Source organism: Etheostoma spectabile, chromosome 16 (genome assembly GCF_008692095.1).
Source record: "Etheostoma spectabile isolate EspeVRDwgs_2016 chromosome 16, UIUC_Espe_1.0, whole genome shotgun sequence".
NCBI lineage: Eukaryota > Metazoa > Chordata > Actinopteri > Perciformes > Percidae > Etheostoma > Etheostoma spectabile.
In genome coordinates this window covers 4,450,683-4,474,743 of record NC_045748.1, presented here as the reverse complement: position 1 = coordinate 4,474,743, position 24,061 = coordinate 4,450,683, and the positions used below count along the sequence as shown (strand labels likewise).

General features: G+C 40.0%; 1 protein-coding gene across 2 annotated transcripts in view; it reads left to right on the top strand.

The window, feature by feature from the left end:
* cntfr (ciliary neurotrophic factor receptor) overlaps positions 1 to 24,061 on the top strand; it is a 252,365-nt gene that overhangs the window by 143,523 nt on the left and 84,781 nt on the right. For both annotated transcript variants that reach the window (XM_032539218.1, XM_032539217.1), the window contains one exon: positions 2,247 to 2,480. In XM_032539218.1, the coding sequence (XP_032395109.1) occupies positions 2,247 to 2,480 (234 nt within the window). The remainder of the gene's footprint in view (positions 1 to 2,246; positions 2,481 to 24,061) is intronic.

The window sequence follows — 24,061 nt, the reverse complement described above, 5'->3', positions numbered from 1 at the left end:
GGAGAGCAGAGAGTAAGGGCTGGGGAGAGGGTGAAGAACGACAGAGAGGAAGACGGAGAGAGAACAAACAGTGTCAGGGTAATGTTAATGGGGACAGGGATCTTGTCATATTAAATATAGATGACTCTGTTATGGGACATGAAATATACATGAAACACTACGTTTGACATTTGTACCGGCTGCGTTAAGAGGCATGTCTGAGGAGATTGGGAGAAGAAAGCTAGCACAAGTAAAAAATGCAAAAATGAGAGGCATTGTGGTGAGAAAGAAAGAATGGAGGGGACAGATGGACAAAAGGAGAGACAGGGAGAGAGACATCAGAGTACGACAAGGATCTTGACAGCATCTGATCCCAGGGGAGCACTTTTTTGTTGTCTTTTCTTCATAGGCGGGGGCTTTTCCTAAGATGGGGATCAATATTGTATTGTTGTTTCTTTGTTTCTTGTTGTGCTGCTGATCCTCAGTGTTTAAGTGTTAATCTGAGGTCTTCACTTTGTGTGGTCATAACAGGGCCCACGGGACTTGTAAACAGAGCAGGGCTAATAACCCCAGTGTCCTGGCTAAAACTTCCATCAGGCTTGCATATATCCCTTAGACCCCGGGGTCACGGTCCCTACAACGTTTCTGACCCCATGGACAAAGGCGGTGTCAGCAGTGAGGTCGCTGATAGAAGGATGAAAGCAGTATGTGTAACACAAGTCAGAAAAGAAAGAGACTTCTGCTAAAAATCTCCTCGGATTTTAAAGCCACAGTAGGTTTTTCCTCCAGTGCTGGCTCAGTGTATGGAAAAAGAAAATATGACTTTCTTTTCCCATTTGTCAATCACTATAATGAATTGACAATATTTGAAAATAAGAACTATTTATCAACTGTAAAAACATTTTTTTTATTTATTTTTACATTTTCCCACTTTGTCTTTCCCTGCCACTACAAATGGGGTGGGAATCACCAGAGGCCCCATGATACAATATTATCACAATACTTAAGATGATGTTATATCGATTTGAATCATATTGTGATATATTATTTGATATATTGCAATTTATTACCCGTTTTCCACCTTTTAAATTCTGCCCCCAAAGGAAAACTTTGTCAACATGTGTCTTATCCAAAGAGATACATTTCTCTTAGATTAGATTAGATAATACTTCATTCATCCTACAATGGGGAAATTCACTTGTTACAGCAGCAGACGATGTGCAAAAAGTACTGAATGAATGTAAAGTAGTATTATATAAAAAGTAAAGTAAAGTGAGGTGGCCATAGTACGGAAAATATTGCAATGTAACTAAGTAAGTGACGTGAAATTAAGTTGAATAATATGTAATTAAATAATACAGCAAAAGTAAGTAACCATAATGTAAATGATATTGAAGTGTGACCATAATAAAAAGAGTGTTGATAAAGTAAGTACTCAGAATGGAAAAATATAAATAAAGATAATGAAAACAAAGAGCCATGGTGAGTGGTGGGTAATTGAAACAAGAAACACAAACTACAACATTATTGTCATTGTCATGTCTACTTCCGTACATACAAAAAATGAAAATGTTGTTCCCTCAGCTTGTGTCAGTATAATTCCAGGAAATAAATACAATAAAAAAACACATACAAATATGGCATATAGATATAAAGGAGGAGCTTGGGCACAGCGTGTTAAAGTGCAGCTTGTGCAGAATAGCAGCACAGTGTGTACAGTGCAATGCAGCCATGTGTTTAGTCCAAACGACGTGCATTTAGGCAGGTAGCTGCCCAGAAGGGAAGCATGGCGGTGAGATGGGGCTCAGTCCTTTGAAAATCCTAACAGCGACACTCGGCTGTATTGATTTTTCTTTCCCCCACCCCTGCAAATCAGTGGCTAAGCAAATTGCATTGGTGGACAGTAATAAATAACCCAAAAGTGATTGACTTTCAAAAGAATTTAAGCCGGATAATAACAATTCCATTTATCAATATACTTTACTATATTGTTAAAAAAAACGTTTTCAAATGATAAAATTCTGCTTTTGCTTGTGCCTGTTTCTTGCAATTCCTATAAACCAGAAAAAGCATGCATGTCCCCTCACAGAATATTTTTCCTGCTGTATGTACTGCTATAATTGTAAAGGTTTTGATTTTCCCTGTCTTGTCTCCATGTGCTCCGAGTCAGTATGTACATAGAGCAGTGATGTAACCACGCAGATGCATCACTTGTCATTATCTGTTGATATTACTAACACTCAACCTCTGCCTGTGTGTGTTTCCAGTTGCGAGGAACCAGTATGAGCGAATGGGCAGTGATGTCACCATGCAGTGCGGCTCCCTGGACAACGACGCGTCGGTGTCATGGAAGGTGAACGGGACAGATGTGAAGGCCCAGCATCATCTAGAGGGTCCCAGACTGATACTGACCGAAGTGGACCTGGGCCACAACGGCCTCTACAGCTGCTTCCAGAACCCTCACGGGGAGAGGCGGGACACCATCTACCTACACATCGGCAGTGAGTAGCCAGACAATTGCCCGCCGGATATCATTTCAAATAAGACATGATGAATCTTTAATCATCTCAAAGGGGAAACTGGGTCATTGCTGCAGAATAGAAATGAGCGGTGTTACCGACCACGATGCAATTTCGACTCCAAGTGAAACAGATTAATTAATAATGAGAGATGTTATGAATTTGAGCATGTAACGTTATGTCTGTGCAAAAGGAAAGGCTCAAAACAATTTACAAGAATATAGAACTCTTGCAGCTGTACTTAATAGTTGTTTTCAAGACTTCAAGCGCAATGGAAATGTAATGCTCTATGTGCTGGCTCTGTTCTGGCTCTGTTCTGGCTGTCCTGCTGGCTCCATGTTAACACATGAACTTATACTATCAAGCGTATTGTCAGCTAGTGCAACAGGCTGCTGGTTGCTGAATTGTGAGTGGTTCTAAGATGTCACCACTGTGTCAATCAAACAGGTGCTAACTGGCTAAATCTTAAGCTTAAGGGGGACATGATTGGCTGAGAGGTGAAAGGGCGATGACTACATATCCGTCATGAAAAGTGGCATTATCAAATAAAAAGTGAAATTATATATATATAATTATATGAAAGTGTTATTGGGGAAAATGCCATTATACAGTATATATTATAATAGAATGAAAAGTGTGTGTTATAAAGATAAATGGCTCAAATTATACACAAATGATTGTTTCATTTATAAATATTTTTCAATCATTCATCCACATAATTATTAATTTCTTAATTATGATATAATTTGATTACTTTGGAGCTCCATATCCAATTCAATCCATATCATTTTACATATTTGTGTTGTTTGCAAAGTAAAAACCCTAAATGACAATTTTATTAGTTAGTTATAATATTTGGAGGGCTGAATATAAAATTTGAATTGTGATACTACTGTAACTGCCGCTGCCAGCTGACCAACTCTAAATGATGAGTAGTTAAAATGACATTTGGTCATTTTGCAGTTATGGATGTGCATTTTAATAATCATACAAAAGCTAAATGAGGGTCACTTCATCGGCACGTCACAGTGGCCTGTGAGTTGGCACTGGCCTCCTTTGAGATCCATTATTCGGACGGGAAATGTTTTATACACTGGGACATTGCATATTAATGACGTGGAGATAGGATCGACCTGTAAATGGTAAATTGCCCTGAGGATTATTGGAAAGAAAACACCTTTGGTAAATATGGTAATTGTTATAGTTATTATAATTATTGAAAATCCCCACTTGTAACAGAAATCCTTTTGTTCATTATTTGAAGGTTTTCCTTAGATGTTATTGTTAATTTAACATATGATTCTGCATGGCTAGTTATAAAATTAGGTGACTGTAACATTATTGTATTTTATCACTTTCATGAATCAATACTTAGTACAGAAAAGTACTTTGCACATCTATAATGGGACACAGGTGCGTCGGAGGGGGACAAGCAGGTTTACTTTCAAAATCTGCCTGATATGCCTAGTACCAAAACGTTGCCTACTATTGAACTTTATATCTTTTTTGCAAGTTAGACAGTGTACGGGAGTTTCTTTGCAAATAAATTAATACTTACATTGTCAACATGTTCCTTAAAGCATTTAAGCAAATAAGCAGCATTGGCTTGATCTAAGAAAAGAAAAAAAACAGCATGAGCGCATTTTTAATTTTAGTTACATTACATCCATTTATACCTCACATTTATTGTGCCAAGTCCCACCTCCTTCTCCCTGATTTTGGCTGTTTGAAAACATACAGTATGTTACTGAATTAGTGCATAATGCAATGGCTAATGTCTATTCTTAAATGACTTGAAAATGAAAAACAGTTTCTAGTGAACAGTGGATTTCCTTATTGGAGCAGACAAAAACCAACAGGGATTCACTCCTGCATTATCTCCACCGGCCAGCCTTTTCTCATGTGTACGTGTTCACTTTCTATCACCCTCCATGTGAGTCTGTTGGAAGTATGAGGAATAGGCAACATTTTAAATTCAATTTCCACAGGAGTCATGCTGCAGCTGCTAGCTGGCTAGCAGGTGAAATTAGATACATCTTTGGCATCAGTCATGGCAGGCTATTTCAAAAAGCTGCCAAATGTGACACATTTTGATACACTGCAGTGGAGAACCCCTTAATTCATCATTCCCATGGCATTGAAGAATCTGTCTATACCAAATGTCTTATTTTTGACACCGTACTATAAAATCCACCTCGAGTCTAAATCAGAAATTGTAGATTGAAAGAAAGTTAGACTTGTAATGTTTCTCCCCCCGAGCTGAGCCAAAATGTTACCACCGTAAAAGGCTTTGATCCCATTTAAAGCCAATCCTATGTAAGAAATGAACACAGCAGTATAGGGACAAATTGACAAGGTTCCCATCGGATAAACAGGAAACCACACTTGTACCATTCCATCCGCTTGTCAACAGAACCGATAGAAAGCCAAGTACACCGGCCATCATGAGTTTATTCCAGGCTGTAAGTTAAATGTAACATTCCCATGCAAATGTTTGATGAATGAGACTGTATGGTATTCTGACAGTTTGGTTAATCATATCGGCAATGATGAATTACTGAATGCTGAACCAATACTGAATTAATGAGAGTTTTATGTTATGGTAGATTGTGTCAGCAGGGTGAATGATGTAATGCATAAACAGACCTGTGTGTGTGTGTGTGTGTGTGTGTGTGCTTGCTTGAGAGAGAGAGAGATGGATAGATGTTTACTGTGTGTGTATGTGTGTGTGAGAAGGATAGATGTATACCCTGTGTCTGCGTGCAAGCTAGTGCATGTGTGTGCACGTGTGTGCATGTACTTATTTATGTGTGTGTGTGTGTGTGTGTGTGTGTGTGTGTGTGTGTATGTGTATTACAGAGATATAGTTGCACGGTGTAACATTCATCAGGGATCAGTTAGACGTTTTTGAGAACAACGCCGTAGAGATCTACCCTGGAGGCGAATGTACTGTAATTGTCTTGATGTCAGTTGGTGATTTTATGACACGTCAAAGGCACACACTGGGGCAACATTGACTTTAATTCTGCATTTAAACTACAAAAACCCAGATCTTCATCACATACTCTTCCTCTTTGTCTCTCACTCTTTGTCAATCTGCCTTATCTTTATACCTGTTATCACAACCGCACTGTGTCCCGCTATTTCTACTTTTCTCTTTTGCTCTTGGTCTTCTCTCTCTCTCTTTCTTTTTCTCTCTCTCTCTCTCTCTCTCTCTCTCTCTCTCTATTTTATCATCTTTTTCATTATGTTAACTGTCACCTACAAAACTTTAAAGTCTCGCGCATTACAGTGATAACAACATCATGACAGGCTACACTTGTCGTGATCACCATCGTGATGATAGTTTAATTTTATGTGGTGTTCATTATGTACACCGAGGGCTTGTTATGTTTTACACGGGTGGAAGTGTTGTCTGGAGGACAGCGCAGATCCATCTGTCAATGCCTTTTTAAAATCTTCTCCTTCACCCTTTGTCTCTTTCTACTTCAAAATTAGTGATTTCCTCCTTGCTCTTTCTCTTTTTTTTATCTTTTCCATTCCTTTCCTACATCCATCCTTTCTTTCCTGCCCGTCTGTCTCTCTCATCTTTGCTACTCATTCTCTCGATACCATTCTCCAGATCCTTCCATGCGTCTTCTTCCACTCCACATCTCTCTGCCTCTGTGTTTTGGCTTCTAGTTTGTGGCGGCTGTGTTTACACTGGTTTGCATTAGGAACAGAGGACGTCATACTATGACCCTGAACCTGTGTGTGTGTGTGCGTGCGTGTGTGTGCTTGCTCCACCTTCACACCAGTTTTATGGAGCTTTTGTGATCTGATTTAGTGTCAACATAATGTCAGCATGGGGCGACCGCGGTTGCGTGCCCGCTGACTTGTATTTTTATGTAAAAGTTTAGTGCCGCCGTGATGTCTGTTTCTCTTCCTCTTTGCATTATTGCACCACTGTTTATAGCTGTAGGGTGTTTATATTCTGTCTGTCACTTTGGATAGATACAAAGCTGCTTAAAAGAAACAATAAATATGCATAAATATCAAATTGTTTACGTGTATATGCTGATGGATAGAAGCAAGGGCTTGGGTCTGTGTATTTGTGTACAGGTGTGTTCAGCTGTTACACACATAGCATTATTTGTTGCCCTATGGTTAAGGAAAGGAGCCTATCTCGTTTGGAAGCAAACAGTCAGGGATACACACATTAACACAGACACACAGCAGTACATTCTGGATAATATCTTTAGACACTATCAGTGATAGAGAGATAGGAACTGACAGACTGGTAAAGAAAAATGAAATAGCATGGACAGTAAATGTTTATTATAATTTAATAAATAAGCGGTCATAAAACTTGAATGCTCTTTGGTGAAATACAACATCCTTTTCCTTTGCTGTCACAACAGGAAAGTTATTGCTGCCCTGCCCTTTTCCAGCGTTGTCCAGTTTTCCATCAATTGCTCTCTTCAGTGGCCGTCAGCTAAACAATTTATAGCTTCACAACATGGGCTAACACAAGCGCAACTGCAGTGGGTCATATATCCAGCCTCCAGTCACCATGGTGACCTGTCACACAGTCAGTCTGCAAGACTCATATTCTGCCAGTAAACAACCAGTCAGTTAGAAGACCTTAAGCTATTAAACCAATACGAGTGCAAGTTAGTTACAACATTGAGTTGGGACATAATTTAGAATTCACACCTTCTAATGAAGTCATTTCTCATTAAGTGTCATCACAGATGATGTGTGTGTGTGTGTGTGTGTGTGTTTTTGTGTGTGTGTGTGTGTGTGTGTATATACACACACATACACACATACACCCACACGTATACATAATGGGGTGGGGCAAAAAGTCACGCAGATACACGCAAGAATCTCGATTCTTATCTTTTACGAATCTGAATCGATTCACAACTTCCAAAAATCGATTTTTAGAAAAGTTGTCCTTCCATCTGGCAATGTTGAATTGCCATACGCACTCCAGCTTCTTTAGTAATTATTTAGATAACCTAGCCATAGATTACGTAGCTTATGGAGTTTCAGCGAGCGGTATGGCTACTAATGTTAGCTCTTGGACAATGGAGCACCAAGAAATTCAGCCAGTCAGTCTTTGGAAACTACAATCTCCTGGGGAAGAAGAAGGTTTACACGACTCGTTTCAAATGCAAGGTACGAGCCGAATTAGCTAAACGCTACCCATGCGATCCTGGAACTAGAGTATTCTCCACTGATGGGGATGTAGTGCCAGCGCAGTGGAGCAGTCTCACTCCAGGAAATGTTCTTCCTCTTCTTCTTTTTCTACAAAATAACCTAGATATTGCTATTGTTAGACGGTAACCAAGGGAAACACCAAGTCAAAGTTTTTTGACTTTGAAGCCTTTCTTGACTTGAGAATCAATTTTGGATCGGTTAGCGTTAAAAATCGGTTAGCGTTAAAATATATAAAGACTTTGTCTAGAGCTGTGCAATTGCTGTAGCCCCTCAAACATCAGGCCATGCATATCTAAAATCTCGGTTCCATCTCATCTTTAGAGCCTATTAGCCATCCATCATGTAGCCTGCCAGCTGACACTAGGCAAGAAAAATACCTCCCCCCGATTCTTGACAGATAATTCATAGGACAAATAGGGCACTCTAGCCAGAGCACTCCCATCTCTGTAATGACAATATTTTCAACATCTACAGTATAATGAAGAACAACATGTATATTGTGTGCCAGAGTGGTGTCTGCTTGGTAATGAATGTATACCATAAATCATCACACAAGAAAGGGGGTACTTCCTCTAGGTTTGGCATTGTCTCATTTTTGTAAACAAATCCTGTCTGAGCCGCCCTCAGATCATAGCGGTGCCATTACGTAAACCCTGTTGCGGTGTAGACTTTTTCTTAGCGCTCCAAATGATAACAGAAGCCTTAACCGCCAGCGTTGTGGCCGTGGGTTGTGTTATGAGGCCATTTGGCTTTTGTTGAGGTGTGTTTGCATGCATGTGGTTAGTACTAAAAAAACCTTAGAAAAAGGGAAAGCTCACTTAGAAGGTCACACGGTAAAAAAAAAACCTGCTCTTTCTTTATTCTTAAAATTTGTCACTCCTTCAGTCACTGTCTTTCTCTCTCAATCCAACAAATAAGGAAGGAGTTGTACTGCCCTCTGCGCCAACTGGAAGATGCAAACGCAAAGGCCGTATTAGGATAGTTTACATTGCAGACATTGCAGTGACCTATGTTCACTCTCTGGAGCCTTTCTCTAACCTTAATTGTAGCCAATACATGTGTAGCCTTCATCCATATCTGAACCCAAAAGGTAATGTGAGTAAAAGTAGAGTGGACACGCTCATCAAGTTCACAGTTAAAGAATCCATCCATTCCACACACACACACACACACACACACACACTCACACACACACACACACACTCACACACACACATACAGACACAAAATGGTTGCCTTTAGCTTCACTGAGGATGAGTTGAAAGAGTGAGTTCTCTTGTTAGATTGATGTGCATTTCTTACCCTGAGGCAACTTATTTCAACTCTCACACACAAACACACTCCAATTGGTATCCATTTCCTCTCTGTGGGCTGCTTGTTTTTGTGTGTATCTTCACACACACACACACACACACACACACACTCAGGGGGCCCATGCTGCATCGCTGGGTAATGGAATTGTCTTGTCTCCTTGCAGACAGATCGCTATGGAGGAGGGCGAGCACGTAGAGCTCCACCTCCTCTGGGACTTCCTGTTTAAACCAGGAAGTATTTGCCCCCCACATGTAAGGGCACCGCTCTAACTACTCAGCTTCCATTTTAATTACTCTTCCTGCTTTTCCCAGTACTCGGTCAATCATACTGAATAGAAAACACCTGCATGGAGGATTTACACAGCCTTAGAATTTAATCCAACAGTTCATCAACCGTGGCTGGTGACTCAGTTCTCGTTTCTTGTCAGTAAGAGAAGCAGCCCAGTCGGCTGAACCGTTGTGAAAGGAGTATTTGGAAGTCTTTAAAACTCTGATAAATGTTTGGAAGGTAACACCTAAAGGATTGGCAAATTCTAACAGGTAACAGTTTTTTATCAGAAATAGATATGAAAGTAAATCTTGATTACAACCGTGATGTCTCTAGCATTTGTACTGCCACAGAATGATTCTGATTTATGAAGAACTGAGGAAAACTGAACTTATATCCTGTCTGTCTTTTATCCAGAGGAAGGTGAGGCCTGCCAAAACACTCCTCTGTAGAATGACAAATAGTTAGTTTCTTGGGTTTTGCCGAAGTCTGCAGTGCCACCAAGTGTCCTCAAGCAAGACCGGGACTTTCTGCCGCGCCAGAGGATTTGTCCTTTAGCTGACTTCTGACTCCTTCAGAGATAATAGGACACTCCTGCACGAATCAATAAAGCATAAACTACACAGTCTGTCTGGAAGACTGGATGAGAATTTAAATGCTAAGCGTAAATCAAGCCACAGTACATCTTGGTTGTCCAGTGATATGTCAGTAACAGCTTGGACAGGAAAGGAAATGTCAAAAGGAATATACCTCAGTGAATTACCACTGTTATGTGTCTTCACTGTCTTCTGTTTCAGGCTGTAGGTTTTGCATTATGAATTTTCATCCTTAGCACAATTGTCACTGCATCCTTCTCCCTTTGCTCTCTTTCTATGCTCCAAATTACCCCAGTTTCTTCTCTCTCCATTTTTTGCTCTATTTGCAGGACAACAGCAAGTCCCATCACTTTATTGTAGCAGACAACCATAACAAATGGGACAATGGGCCCGCTTTAAGAAGTCAATGGCCAGCCATGAGGGAAACTCGAACGTGTGTGTGCTTTGGCCTCTTTGTATCCATTCGGTATCAGGAGTAATCTGGCAAGACAGATTGTTTTCCCTTTTGCTCTTACTCAATGCTGATGTGACGAGATGGTGTGGCAAAAATCCTCATAAAAATGCTCAGTATTTTTCTTCTTAATAACATTAGGTGTTTTGTCGAATTCTAAACTGTATATGCATGTACATGTCAGATTAGACCTTATGTTTTCTGGGGATTCAATGTAAAGGAGCAATGAGCACCTGTACACACAAACACATTAAGCTTGATCCTAGGTAGAGCTCCAAGGGCTTTGAAGATCAGCCAAGGTAGTGTTATCTCAAGACTGGAGTTTAATATTTTGGTAGTTTTTTGTTTCCTTTACATAATGTTTCATTCGATCCTTCCACAACTCGGTTCATCCATCACTCTCACCCACCACTCTCACCCATTTGTCATTTTTTCTCCCCTGACTGCTAATACTTTTTCCCTCCTCATACATTAAAATTCTGTCCTGATCCCTTTGTTTCTATCTTGTTCCATTTCTATCCTTCTCCTCTACTAATCCTCTTATACCGCCCCCTAGTCTATCCCATACCACCCATTACTTTCTCCTCTTCTTGTCGTTTTTTCTCTCTGTATATTGGTGTGTATAAGCAGCGGTACACTCTAGTGTGCTCCTGCTGTCCTCACTGAACATCATGTATTTTAGTATGTATATTGTGGCTTTAGGCTAATCTCCATCTCCTACACAAACTGCTACAAAATACTAATCAATCAGTTTTATGTAACGACTGCATTGCATTCTGGCCTGTTGAGATAGTTTGAAGGTATTACTCAAAGGCACATCTCAGCAGATTTTAAGGTATCATTCTACAGCAAAACTTATGAGGTTACATTAGCTATATAAAGCTGTTGGAAATGTTTCATTTGCAAATGTATTTCAGGGCTAAAAAATGAGGGTGCCCCAATTTGCCCACAGCAAGTAAAATGCCACATAGGGCAAATAAAACTAACAACTCCCCTGCCCAATCGAGCAAGTGGTAAAAAAGAATGAAACACATTGGATCAAAACGGAAAGTGCTGCATTACAGTGGGTGTATTTCAGTAGATATATGTGAACCGGAAAAATCATTTCCCAATCCTCCCTAGCGTACTCTGCGCTCCTGCTGGGTCTAACTGCCCCTCCGCCTCACTTCCCGCCTGGGGAGTGAGTCTGTTAGACTCAGCCACCAGCCGGCTGTTCGGCTTATTAATTGTAATCAATGTAGTATAAAAGCTCAATGGAATTGGCAAGCTAGCAAGCTAACTAGCCAGTCAGTTGCTAAATGAGTAAAATTGAACAACTTAATGCTTCATCCACACTCTTTTTACAGCATAGAAAAGCATTGCTATTGTCAGATAGGTGACAACGTTTTTTAGCTCATATTCTGTCACCAGTGTAGCATGTAAGCATTGTTGATTTTGTGGAATTAATAAGCTAGCAAACTAACTAGCCAGCCTTTAAATCAGTAAACCTTTTTCTCCTCAATGTTAAATGTTTAAATACAAAAAGAAGGAAATCTGTTTGTATATGTTTTCCTAGTACATGAAAAAAATCACCTTAAACAGTCAAAACAAGTATTTCAATTAACGTTACATGTCATTTAGCTGACGCTTTTATCCAAAGCAACTTACAATTGCTATGTCAGAGGCCACATGCCTCTGGAGGAACCATGGGTTAAGTGTCTTGCTCAGGGATGCATTGGTCCATGTATCGCAGCGGGAATTTAACCCAGGTCACCCACACCAAAGCAATGTGTCATATCCACTGCGCCATTTAACAAAAGCACATGGAAAGTAAAGAGTTACTTAGGCTGGGGATTGGCTGGCAGATGTGAACGATGTTGCGGACGTCATAAGTGATGTAGCATATAAAAACACAGAGAGAGTTCAAGCCGCTGTGTAAAAATGCAGATGGGTTAGAGAAAGAGGAGAAAGCTGCACATGCAAAACAGTATGTTGCTGCATTTCATAACAGGGGCCCGTAGATCAAATGGGATAGGTGTAGTGGAAGTCTCCCCGGGAAGAAGCTGAAGTGGAGGGGGACTAAGTTAGATAAAGCACAGCTAGAGACAGAGAAGCTTAGTTTAAGCAATGGGAGCCCAACACAGGAAATAGTGAAGGTAGAAAGCAGGATTCAGGATCTTTGTGAAGATTTAGCAAAATATGAAATTGTGCATGCTTTGATGAGAAAAAGTAAAATAGATGTTGTATGTCCTCTGCTAGATATATATAAAACCTACTATTTTCCAAATCATGCAGAAGTGACGGCTTTTTCAGGTGAAACCAAAAGATGACAGAACACGCCAACACAGTTAATGGGCAACTGGGTATAAAACATGTGGTAATATAGAGCAATCCATGCAGATTTAGTTGCCAGAGTGGTCAAACTGGGGCATTCTGGAAAGGGCAGACATCCACGTAAAAACAATATTAGGCGCATGTTTTTTGTGTTTTGTGGCTTTAAAGCCAACTGGAGCATACTTTAGCGACTAAACTTGAGCAGCTGGAGCATCACTTCTAGTCTTCTAAAATGCCGCCCCTTGCTCCAATTAAATTTGCAATGCTCCAGCTCCGTTCCACTCAAATGTCCTACATGAAACAAAACTGTTAAAGCATATCTGGTAATTGGCAGTGTAAGATGCACTGTTGCTGTCCTAAACCTTCTTTGCTTGCTTTTGCCTTGGATAATTCCACACCTTCTTCCTTCCTCCATCTATCCAATCAGAGTCAACCCATACCTTAACCCTTTCTTATTCTTGCTCTACTTTATTGCTCTCCTTCTCTCTCCTCTCATCTCCTACATTCCTATACCAACATTAGAGCACCATAATGTTGCTCTCTTCTGTCCTTTTCTTCCTGTCATATCTGCACACCCTGCTCATTTCTTTTAAAGATGACTTGTCATTGCATTAACTGGTTTAAAATGGTCCTTGGGTCAATACATTATGTAATTTATCTTTGATTCAAAAGTGCCTTTTGATCAAACTCTTCATAAAAAAAAAGATTATGTGTAAATTGAAGTGAGCCAGGGTTCATTGGGTTCTCTCTCTTTCTCTCTCTCTCTCTCTGCTTTTCTTTGGTGTCTCTCTCCCTTTCTCACTCTAATTGCCCATCTAGAGGTAGTGGAATAAACTGTCTGATTGTATTATTATCTTGTCTCCTCTGTTTGCTCCGTTTTCCTACAGTTGATACGCACCTAGACAGTAATGCCTGTGCTTTGTGCTTTGTGTGTGTGTGTGTGTGTATGTGTGTGTAAGTGTTGCTGCTTGTGGGTGCCTTTTTTGTGCACTTCATATTAATTTGTCGCATACGCATCTTTGTTTATGCCAAGACTTGCAGCAGCCTTTTTGTGTGTTTATGTGTGTGTTTCCGTGCGTCAGCGGCTGTCACTGCCTGTTTAGTGTGGTGTGTGCCAAGAAGGTAAAGGCCTGTTCCCTCATGATTAGTGTCCAGTGAAATAGAAATTTCTGGGCTGTCTCTGCCCTTTTACAGTTGTGTACGTGTGTGTGTGTGTGTGCGTGTGTGTGTTTGTTTGAGGAAGAGAAGAAACGTGGCTTTAACCAGAAAGTATTCCACCTGGCTCAGTGTCCAGCAGTGAGGTTGAGCAGTTTGCTCCATTGACGTCAAGCAACTGAGGAATGGTCAGATATCCATGAAAACATGCCCGTAGGCAAATTGAATTTGCACATAGATGTTTGTATGTGCCCGAAAAACGCATTCAAATGACAAATGTTTTGATAGGTAATACTGTCCTCTCCGACAGAGCCTTTCAGCCAGCTCTGGCACATCCATTTAGACTTGGCGGTCCCAAACCACAAACCAAAAACTCTACAGAAGCTTGATGTCAAAGAACAGAAACCGAACACAATCATTAGTCTCATCTTTCTGAGTTTTAAAAACATTCTTACATTCGACCGATCTCAGAGAATATTGTAACCCCACTTCTACCGTAAGACCACTTTACAGTAATTGCTCCCGGGGACGGGGACCCCCCCAACCTAGGTTGACCAGACGTGCCGAAAAATTTGGGACATTCCCGAAATCCAAGCAGTTGTCCCGAATCCCGAACCCTGCCCTAATTGTCCCAAAAATTAAAGCAGAGTCTCAAGAGCAGACTCTCGAGTAGGTATAGTCTGACAGAACATTAAAAAGTCTTCATGGTGATTAAGTCGTCGTGCAGCCAGCTCCCAGCTCAGACATCAGGCCGCATGCTAGCAGAAAACTACAAAACTAACAGCACAGCTGTAGGCTACAGACCACTTTGTGGTTGTTTTATTTGTTGCATGATGACACTTGACTTCAGGATTTTAATGATTTTTTATTTGTATTTCCGGGTTTACATGACAGTTAAATTCCTGAATAAAAATAATAAATCATTGTGGTGCAGAGTTTTGAAATTCATGTTACCACACTACCCCAACTGGTTGTTTCCCCCTAATATCTGACTGAAGAATTCACCCTTGACTATATTCTATCAAAGTAATGGCAATACATCAAGCAGTACCTATCAAATATGTAAAGCTAAAAACGTAATTGCCTAAATAGTTATATTTTTTGCTACATGTTCTGTTATCTTCTATAGCCTAATCAGGTGACTATAGAATATAACATGCTGTCTAAAAAACGGGATTAGTTTGAAGTGGATTTATCATCCCATAAAACACTATGTACATAACTACATAGACGTGTAGAATGCATAAAGGCACTGACACGAGTAAAGCTATATAATGAACAAATAACTTGTTGTTGAGGCATTAGAGTCAATCAGTATTATGGAAAGTAAAGGGATAACTCTGGGTTCATGTCTGGACATGGCCAAAGTAGAACTTTTTATACCCTTGTCTCCTGAAACTACTCAGATTTGCTGTGTCACTTTGCAGGAGAACTCATCAAAAATAGACTGTCACGTATCCGCATTATAAAAGTTTAAATTCCAGGGCAGCCATTGGCAAGTATTACATAAAATATAAAGTCCCACGCAGAGATATTTCTATTTCCTACCTACAACTCAGTTTTTCCTGTTTGTCATATATTTCATTGTCATTTATTTCATAAATGACAAACAGTCTTAGCTTCACTTACATTTTAACCGCAGTTCTAGAAAATGTTTCCTCTATACTCTTTAGATTTTAGTTGCTGCCTGCTTCACAGCAAGTGTGCTAATTAGTAAGCATCCCTTCACTGCTCAGAAATAGGGAGTGTAACAAGCCTGTGGTATCAGTGGAGGTGTGTGGGCCACGAAGAGAGAGTATGACAAAGAGAGACAATGTGTGTGCATATGGATAAGAAGAAAGTAGGAGAAAATTAATGAGAGAGTGAGGAAGGAAATTAATGTATAGATGTGTGTAAGTGACTAGAGAACCAAATGTGTAAGTGTATATGCAGACTTCAACATGCATCACATACATATTCATAAGAGTATGCATGCTCACTATATTTTCCCCCCATATATCCTTACATGTGTGTGTAATGGACTGGGCCCTAACGCAATTTCACGCTTCAGGATAAAAGGGACTTCTCCATTTAGTCTATTCAGGCTTTTCTATTTGATGCAGCAAACTAATCTGCACTTTCAAATGAGATTGTTTCTCGCTCACTCACTGACTTATTAAACCGATGATAATATACGGGCAGACTGATGTGCGTCAGGAATGCGTTCCGCCGCACCTAGAAACCACTATTGAAACAAATGAAGAAATCTCTTCATTCCAAAAAACAATTTTAAGAAGCTTCATGAGTGGAGTTTTTTTTTTGTCAGACTGTTTTATTAGACTGCATTAGTTTCAGGTAGGTGTACCTAATAAAGTGATAACTAAATGCATGTACCTAATGTGTACTGTACTTTTTTCTTTTTCTTTTTAAATCAGTGCTATTGGTAACCCTTTACGTCTGTCTGTGGGTTTTACAAATAACTTAATAGTAAAAAAGCAAGTTTGTGTGACTTTGTTTGAGTTAAATAGCTCAATTTAAGTACGGAAAGTGAGTACTTTTGCCTTCTCTGAGTACCAGTATCAGAATCACTAGAGGCTGTAGTAAGTATATAGCATTTTAGTAGCAAGCGTAGCAGTAGATGTATCAGTGGGAACAGACTTGGTTTCACCGGTACAGTAGCTGTACCAGCAGTAGGGGCAGTATATACTGTTTTTGTCTCTGATAAATAAAGGATCATTTTGTTTTGTAAGAACCCAAGTACTAAGACGTAGTTGCAGCACGGCTGTCTTCCTGGAGCTGTCTCAATTACACCAGCTTGTTGGTCCTCTCTCTGGGGAGCAGGCATCTGTGAGCCTGGACTGTGGCTTAATGGGATGGTCCCAAAGGATGATATACCCCACAGAACACAACAGCATGGGAAAAGAAAAGCAAGGATAGAGAGATGGGAAAAGAGGAGAAAAAGATACAGAAGAAGGCAAGTGTGCAGTTAATTTGACAGCTGCAATGTAAAGATATGTTTACAAGACCATGAGGTTGTGGGGAAAAAAAAAGTATTGGGACTGGCGCTAACTTTGGGATGAAAACAATCAAGTTTTACCACCAGAAATGTTTCATAAAAACAAAAAGATAGGGCTGAGAGGCATGATGTGAAAAGAGGGGTATGGGAAGTAAAAACTCCGCTTGTGTTTAAGAGAAACAAACACTGCCTTCTGGATGTTCAGACACACGCACACTCACACACACACACACAGACACACACATGTTGCGGTGGGCGGATGAAAGGAATCTCGCACAAACATAGCTCCTGTGTTGAATGAGCCGCTTTTATTGTGGAAAAACATAGAGATGTTGGCCTTGGCCGGACAAGAATGTGGGTTGTATTGGTGGTGTGTGTGTGTGTGTGTGTGTGTGTGTGTGTGTGTGTGTGTGTGTGTGTGTGTGTGCGCGCTGCAATGAAAGCTCAAGCTTGCTAGTTATTTGCGCAGGCTTTTGCTTCAAACAGTCAGCATGCACACACACACACACACACACACACACTCACACACACACACACATCAGACAACCACATAGACACACACGTTAAACACACTCATAACAAGTCTAATTATCTATTTTACAGTTTGGGGAAGTATGAACCCGGCTGTTTTTGGCACATTTTGAGTTGTACATCTGAAGACGTGTGTGTGTGTGTGTGTGTGTGTGTGTCTGTGTGTACGCTGTCTCTTACTTCCTCTTCCCATCATTCCCTTCACTCTGCTCCTTTTCCTACTGCGTTTCTTTCTCTTTCAATTTCAGATGCCGTTTTTTTTTTTTTTTCTTTTCTTTTCATGCAGGCATCAGGAGCCAATCTAATTCATCGTCTTACTGTGTATTTTCCACACATTATGTAGCATACCTGTTCATCTCATCTGCCTAAATTTGCCTCGTTAGCTTTCAAGTGTTTGGGAGGGCAGATTCACACGGAATCCGATCGAATACCGTGCTGCAGCGGGGTGAAATCTCTGCAGCTTTGTGTGACTCAAACCTTCAGAAACTGTGTTTGATTTGTGGAAAGCATTCACTTGAATTGCTTTCATTCATCGCGGGTTATGTAAGCCATTGGGGACTTTTCTATTAAGATGAAGGAGTTCAATAAGATGTTAAATTATGACTACAGATGCATTGGTTATTCTCTATGCTGATTCAAATAGACAAAGCATCAAGCATCAAGCACAACCGTTGAAAAGTACTTGACCATAAATCCTTGATAAAGCAGTTGTCATTTCCTCTATCACAAAACAGCAAATTGTTATGTTGAAGTGTGCTCAATTCTCAATAATACATTACAAGTAACTGTGTCTGTTTGAATTTAAGGAGCCTTCCATCTGCTTCCCCAAAGTCTTTGTCACTAATCAAAAGTGTGAAACTAGTCTTTAATTCACTGTTGGAAAGAGTCTCTGCTTCTCATTGTTTAGCATTCCTAATTGGAAACACAAGAGTGGTGTTAATTAATGGGAAACTAACGTTGCCATTATTCTTGAACACATGTCGCATACACACATCAACTCTGAGGTTCCCGTAAAAATTGCGATGGGTTTTGGTCGGATTCACGTTACACCTTGCAATATCCATCCTTGTACAAAGCCATGTACTTCTTCTTTTCAACACCAAAAGTCAGCATTATTGTAATAGGCAATAATGCTGACTTTTGGTGTTGAAAAGATGCTATAATCAAAATAACACATTTAGAGGATTGTGCAGCCTTGGCACTTATACTGTAAATGCTCTCGGAACACTTTCTAGTTCAGATGTTACGTTAGTGTGCATCCACTCACCATGAAATCAGCTGCCGTAACACAGCTAATGTGAATCGGTTCGCTGATCTGAGTGAATAACACATTTCTAGAGCTTGTCAGAGGCCGGTGACATTTGTTACTTTATGCTGCTCTAAGCGATGTCACACGTGTTTTAGGCTGCAACATTTGTTACAATGCAGCAAACATCTCCTCACTATCTACAAGCTGCCTGTCCCAAGAACACACTGTAAAAAAACACAGTCTCTGTAGATTTCCCAGGGTCTCCACATGGTAACCAAACCAAACTGTGCCCACCTGCACCACGAAGCATACACACACAGTGGTCCAGCGTTCCAGGCAATAACTAACAAAAAGAATTTTGGGGGTGGGGGTTAGTGCGTTGAAGCACAGAAGGGAGGGGAAAGCTAGTCTTGTTTCAAGAAGTAATGTCACCCAGCATCTCTTAGAGCACCTTTAACCTCCATTTATTTTGATTTTGTTTGGCTCATCCATTGCTTCATGACATGTATTAAGATTCACGTCTTCATCAATTGACTACAACAGCATCCTCTATGGGTCATCTGCAAAAGCCTTACTTAAACTTTAATACATCCAAAACTCTGCTGCCCGCCTTCTTACCCGCAGCCGTTCCCGTAACTACACCACTCCCGTCCTTCAGAACCTCCACTGGTTCCCTTTTTCCCAATGGATCCAGTTTAAAGTGCTCCTCCTCACCCACAAAGCCCTACATAACCAGGCTCCTTCCTACCTCACACACCCGCTCCACCAACAAAGGGACGGTCAGCAAATCAAGTTTGCCAAATTATTTTATTTTTTTGTATTCTCTTTTTTTTTTTTTTAAACATCTCGACTTTCAATCTCGAGATCTCGAGTTTAGTGTTTGTCCAAGTAGGCCACATTTTTTTCTTCTTATTATTTCCCCCCCTCTATGTCACCTCCGTGGCTCCTTTTGTAGTGCACTTCTGTTTAAATAAAAAACAAAATGTCATTACAAAAAATAATAACTTTTATCCTCCGTTTACTGTATTTGTTAATGTTCAGAAGAATCTGTTAAAAGTCTTTGTTAGACTTAACAACATGCAGCTTATCTGCAAAACCATTCCTTCAAAACCTTGTTAACAGAGAGACTAATTTAATCAAAAAATAAAAAAACTTGTTTGAGCGCGCACACACACACACACACACACACACATACACACGTGTCTGTACTCGTGGGATAAAGTGAGATTAACTGTATCATAAAACTGAAGAGAAAAGAAATAATTTCAGATTTCTTTTAGCTTCTATGGCAGGGAGAGTTATCGTGGTCTAATCAGAGAGAAAGATGAAATCATCAAAGCAATACTACAGTCTAGCGAGTCTGCTTGAATCTCCATGCTCAGTTTGCTTTCTCATTTCTCCCCCAGCCTCCCTCCGCTTTCTGTCTCTCTTTAACTTCTTAGTTTAGTCCTTGTTTCTTCTTTTCTCTTAGACTCTGTTTTACACCCTACTCTCTCTCTCTCTCTCTCTCTCTCTCTCTCTCTCTCTCTCTTTGTCCTTTCTGTATTTCTGATAAATATCGATTTGAGCCACTTACTTTCTTTAACATCTGATCCGCAAAATATTAAAATTAAATGTGTGTCAGATCAGACTTTTACATTGGATAATTTGTGAAAATGAACCCAACAAGAGAAGCCTAGAGAAATAAATAGCTGCTGTACTGTTGTTTTGTATGTTTTTGTATGTTTTGCTAGATGCAACAAAAACAAGGCCAGAAATAAAAACCCGTCCATGCTAATGGGGTGTCGCTGGATTGAAAAAGTTCACATACTCAGCATTTTCACGCCTGAGTTTTTCTGTCATAATGGCAGCAGATGTTTGCTCTGTGTAATCACACAAATTCAATGGTGTCAATGTGGACATTCAGCTTTTAAGATTTGAATTGCAAATTAGATTTGTTGGCCTCTATGTTTCTCTCTATTTGGGTTTTCTCTTCCTCTCAGACCTAGCATCTTTATGCTGTCATTTGTCCATTTCATAATTCCTATCTTATTTTATATATATATTTTTTTTTAATCTGAAGCATGAAGTTGAAGAAAAAAAAATAAAATGCTGTGGTGCCTTTGCGGTCCTGTTGCATTATCTTTGTAAAGCTTATTAAGAAATAAATAACCTAATTCACTTTGGCTTAAGGCGGACTATCCCAATGGTAATTTATACAACTGACTTACAACGAAAAGATAGATAGTTGACAGTGTTAGTATGCTTTTGGGAAATGAAGACAGAATGAAAGAAACATTGCACTGTTGCACTGGGCATGCAAGTCATTAATATGGCGTCATTCACGAATATTGCTTATTTGAAATAAGCAAAAGGAAAAAGATAGGCTTGTACAGTTGTATCCAACCTTCAGTTTTGTTTAAGTATGAAAGATGATTTGAGCTTCATGAGCATTAGGTGTGACTGAACACACTCTCTTTTAGAGACATTGTGGGTCCACAGATTTTGGATAACCGGGGCTGCGAGCCTCTGACTGTGATTCTCGTAAACTCAGTTCTGCTGGATCATCCTCATGCAGCGAACATACTCTCGTTGACAGGAAACAGTACTCTGGCCGTCACACAGGTGATTATTGTGTATTAGTATATAATTTGGCCAAACAATTGATCGCAAGGAAGGATTGTGAAAAGGTGCACTGTGCCTTCTTCGGTGCGTGTAGTGTACGGAAAGGTGGAAAAAAAACTAAGAAAAAAATAAAATAAAACCTGTACTGTGAATAAATGTACTTTTGTGACTAACACTTTTGCGTGATCTTGACTGTTTTTTGCAAGATCTTGACTTTGACAAAAAAAAAATATATATATATATATAACGGGACAAACTTGCAAGATCTTAATTTTGTTTTGTGAGATCTCGAGTTTTATTAGTGAGATCTTGACTTTGACACGGAGGAATACAAAATCCAGGAAATAATTAAGTTGATCATAATGATAAATTCAGCCAGAAAGAATAGTACAAAACAATGTATTGTTTTTGTTAAATAGGGACCAATTGCCAAAACTTGCCAAAAAAAGGTAATCCTTTTATAGAACGAAAAAATGTTGAAAATGGGGGCGACACAAATGGGATTTTTCCCCCAGTGGAAATTAAACCCTAGCTGACAGAGACCACGGTCCTCTGCAATGCTTTTTTCATGGGTACTCAGTTTCAAGCATGCTATAGTTTAGGTTTAATTAAGCTGTAAAACAAAAGACAAAACGCAGTGCTTGTGATGTGACATTTGAGTTCAGGAGGTTAGACGCCAAGATCTGAGATAAAATACAGTATGACTAAACTGGAGGTGGTGACAAAAGGTAAGCATGTTGTGCCATTTATCGAACAGGACAAAAAGTGCTTCCCCTGCTCCTCCAACCAGGCTTTCATTTCCTTCTGTCCATCTTTGCTCTCTGCAGATAATGATCTTGGCAGGCCACAATGAATAATGTACACTTACCGTAATGGTCGGAAGAGTTTCAGAGAACATACACACAAGGGCCGTGCATACATACGTACATACATGCACGCACACACACGTTCATGAGCGCACACTCGAAAGGGGCATGCAGTGATATGCTTAGACACTTCTATAATAGGTGCAGAAATACAAACTCTCCCAACAATACGCACAAACACACCCATTCTTGAGGATGTGTGAGTACACCGAAGCAAACAAAAGCAACAAACACATCATAACGTGCACAAAGACCCACACACACGCACACATACTCACGTGCACACACTAATATAGCTGAGGGTTATCCCCTCATTTTTTAATGATGGGCATCAGAGAGTAGGTAATGTAAATTATTAAAGCATACAGCAATTAGATGCATAACACTCCCAGTGAGACATACGCTCACTCTCTCCTACACACACACACACACACACACACACAGACAAAACAGAGAGTGGGCACCCTCAGTACTTAAGATACCAGAGCACAAGGCGCACACGTTTTCAAACAGTTATAAAGTTTGTTTTAGGCACACACGTATGAACTAATCCATTCTAAGCCAGTGTACACACTCAGGCATGCAGCCGTGTGTTATCGCAGCTCTCCCTAACAGTTGTGGTATCAAAGCTAATTATAGGTGTATCATTCATTTGAAACTAAATGGAAGGCTCCGACTTAATGGTTTGACTTTGAAATGTAATCCTCCTTTGAAGATGAATGTGTCTCAGACATTCCTATAAGTTCTTTTGAGAATGTGTCCATGGAGTGCGGGTTTGTCGGTGCATTACATGTCACAAACACAGTGGTCTTTAATTAGTGTATCAAATAATGATAAAATAACACATAAAAGAAGAAAGAAGCACAGTATAAAAAAGTGCGAGCAAATCCAGTACAAGTAAGAGACATGGTGTAGGTCATATTTGGATGTCATATTGTAATCTGCGAACTGACTTTAGTAACTATACCTGTGGAACGAATGCAGCGGCGACAAACACTCTATTTGTCGTCACATTGACCATGTGCAGAGATGTCCTGCTTTGTCCTTACTGTCGTAATCCTTTGATCTCCAGGTTAATGGGGAATGGGGGGGCGGCGGGCACAGTCAAACACCTCTAGCGTCAAATGTCCTTTTAGAAAAGGTATTAGAGCAGCATATTAGATTTGGCCGCTAGTGTCATTACAGAATTCAATCTTAACGGTCTAACTCGTTTCCAGACTTAAGACACATTTCCTCTGAGACAATTTCTGCTGTCCATTTCGGTTTGAAGAAAAAGATGAATTATTCATTTGAGGTTTCTACATGACAACAATTTTTCATACCTTCAGAAATCCTTTGGATATAGGAAGCCGGGCAGTTGCCTTATTATAAAATTCATAATGCAGGCTGTAGCAGTGTCAAGGGCAATGTGTACAGCTTTTAAAACATATGTGCCGATCAAGCTTTCATAGAACATTACTTACCCTTCTGTCCTTAGAGGTGGAAGGTCTTACGGGCTATTGAAAGTGAATTCAGATGCATCGCCAAAAGCATTAAATTGGGATTAATGGCCTCCTGGGTAAATGGAACATCGTTTATTCAATTACATACTGGTGTCATAGACTGAAGGCACCAGGGTAATGCGATGTAGGATGCCATCATTCATTTGATCTTTGGTTTAATGGCCATTCAGACATTTATTGAACAAAGCAATTGTTCCGTCCAGTTATGTTTTCCTTAAGATGTAGCTCACGTAAGTTTATGAATGGTAAATCTGCTGGGCATTGGCCGAGCCACAGGGTTGTTTAAATTTAGTGGTGATGTAGTTGGGGGGGTGCTTAGTTTAACCAAGAACAACAAAGACCTGGCCAAAATGGCAGCGTAAGATCACATAGTTGCATAAGAAGAGACATCATTCATTGATAACAATCACACATAGCACAACACAACAGGAGACATGAGAGAGATGATTTAAATGGGATGCTTGCCTGATATGAAGGCAATGTTTCCAGAGGAAGTTTATATTGTAAAGCCCCCC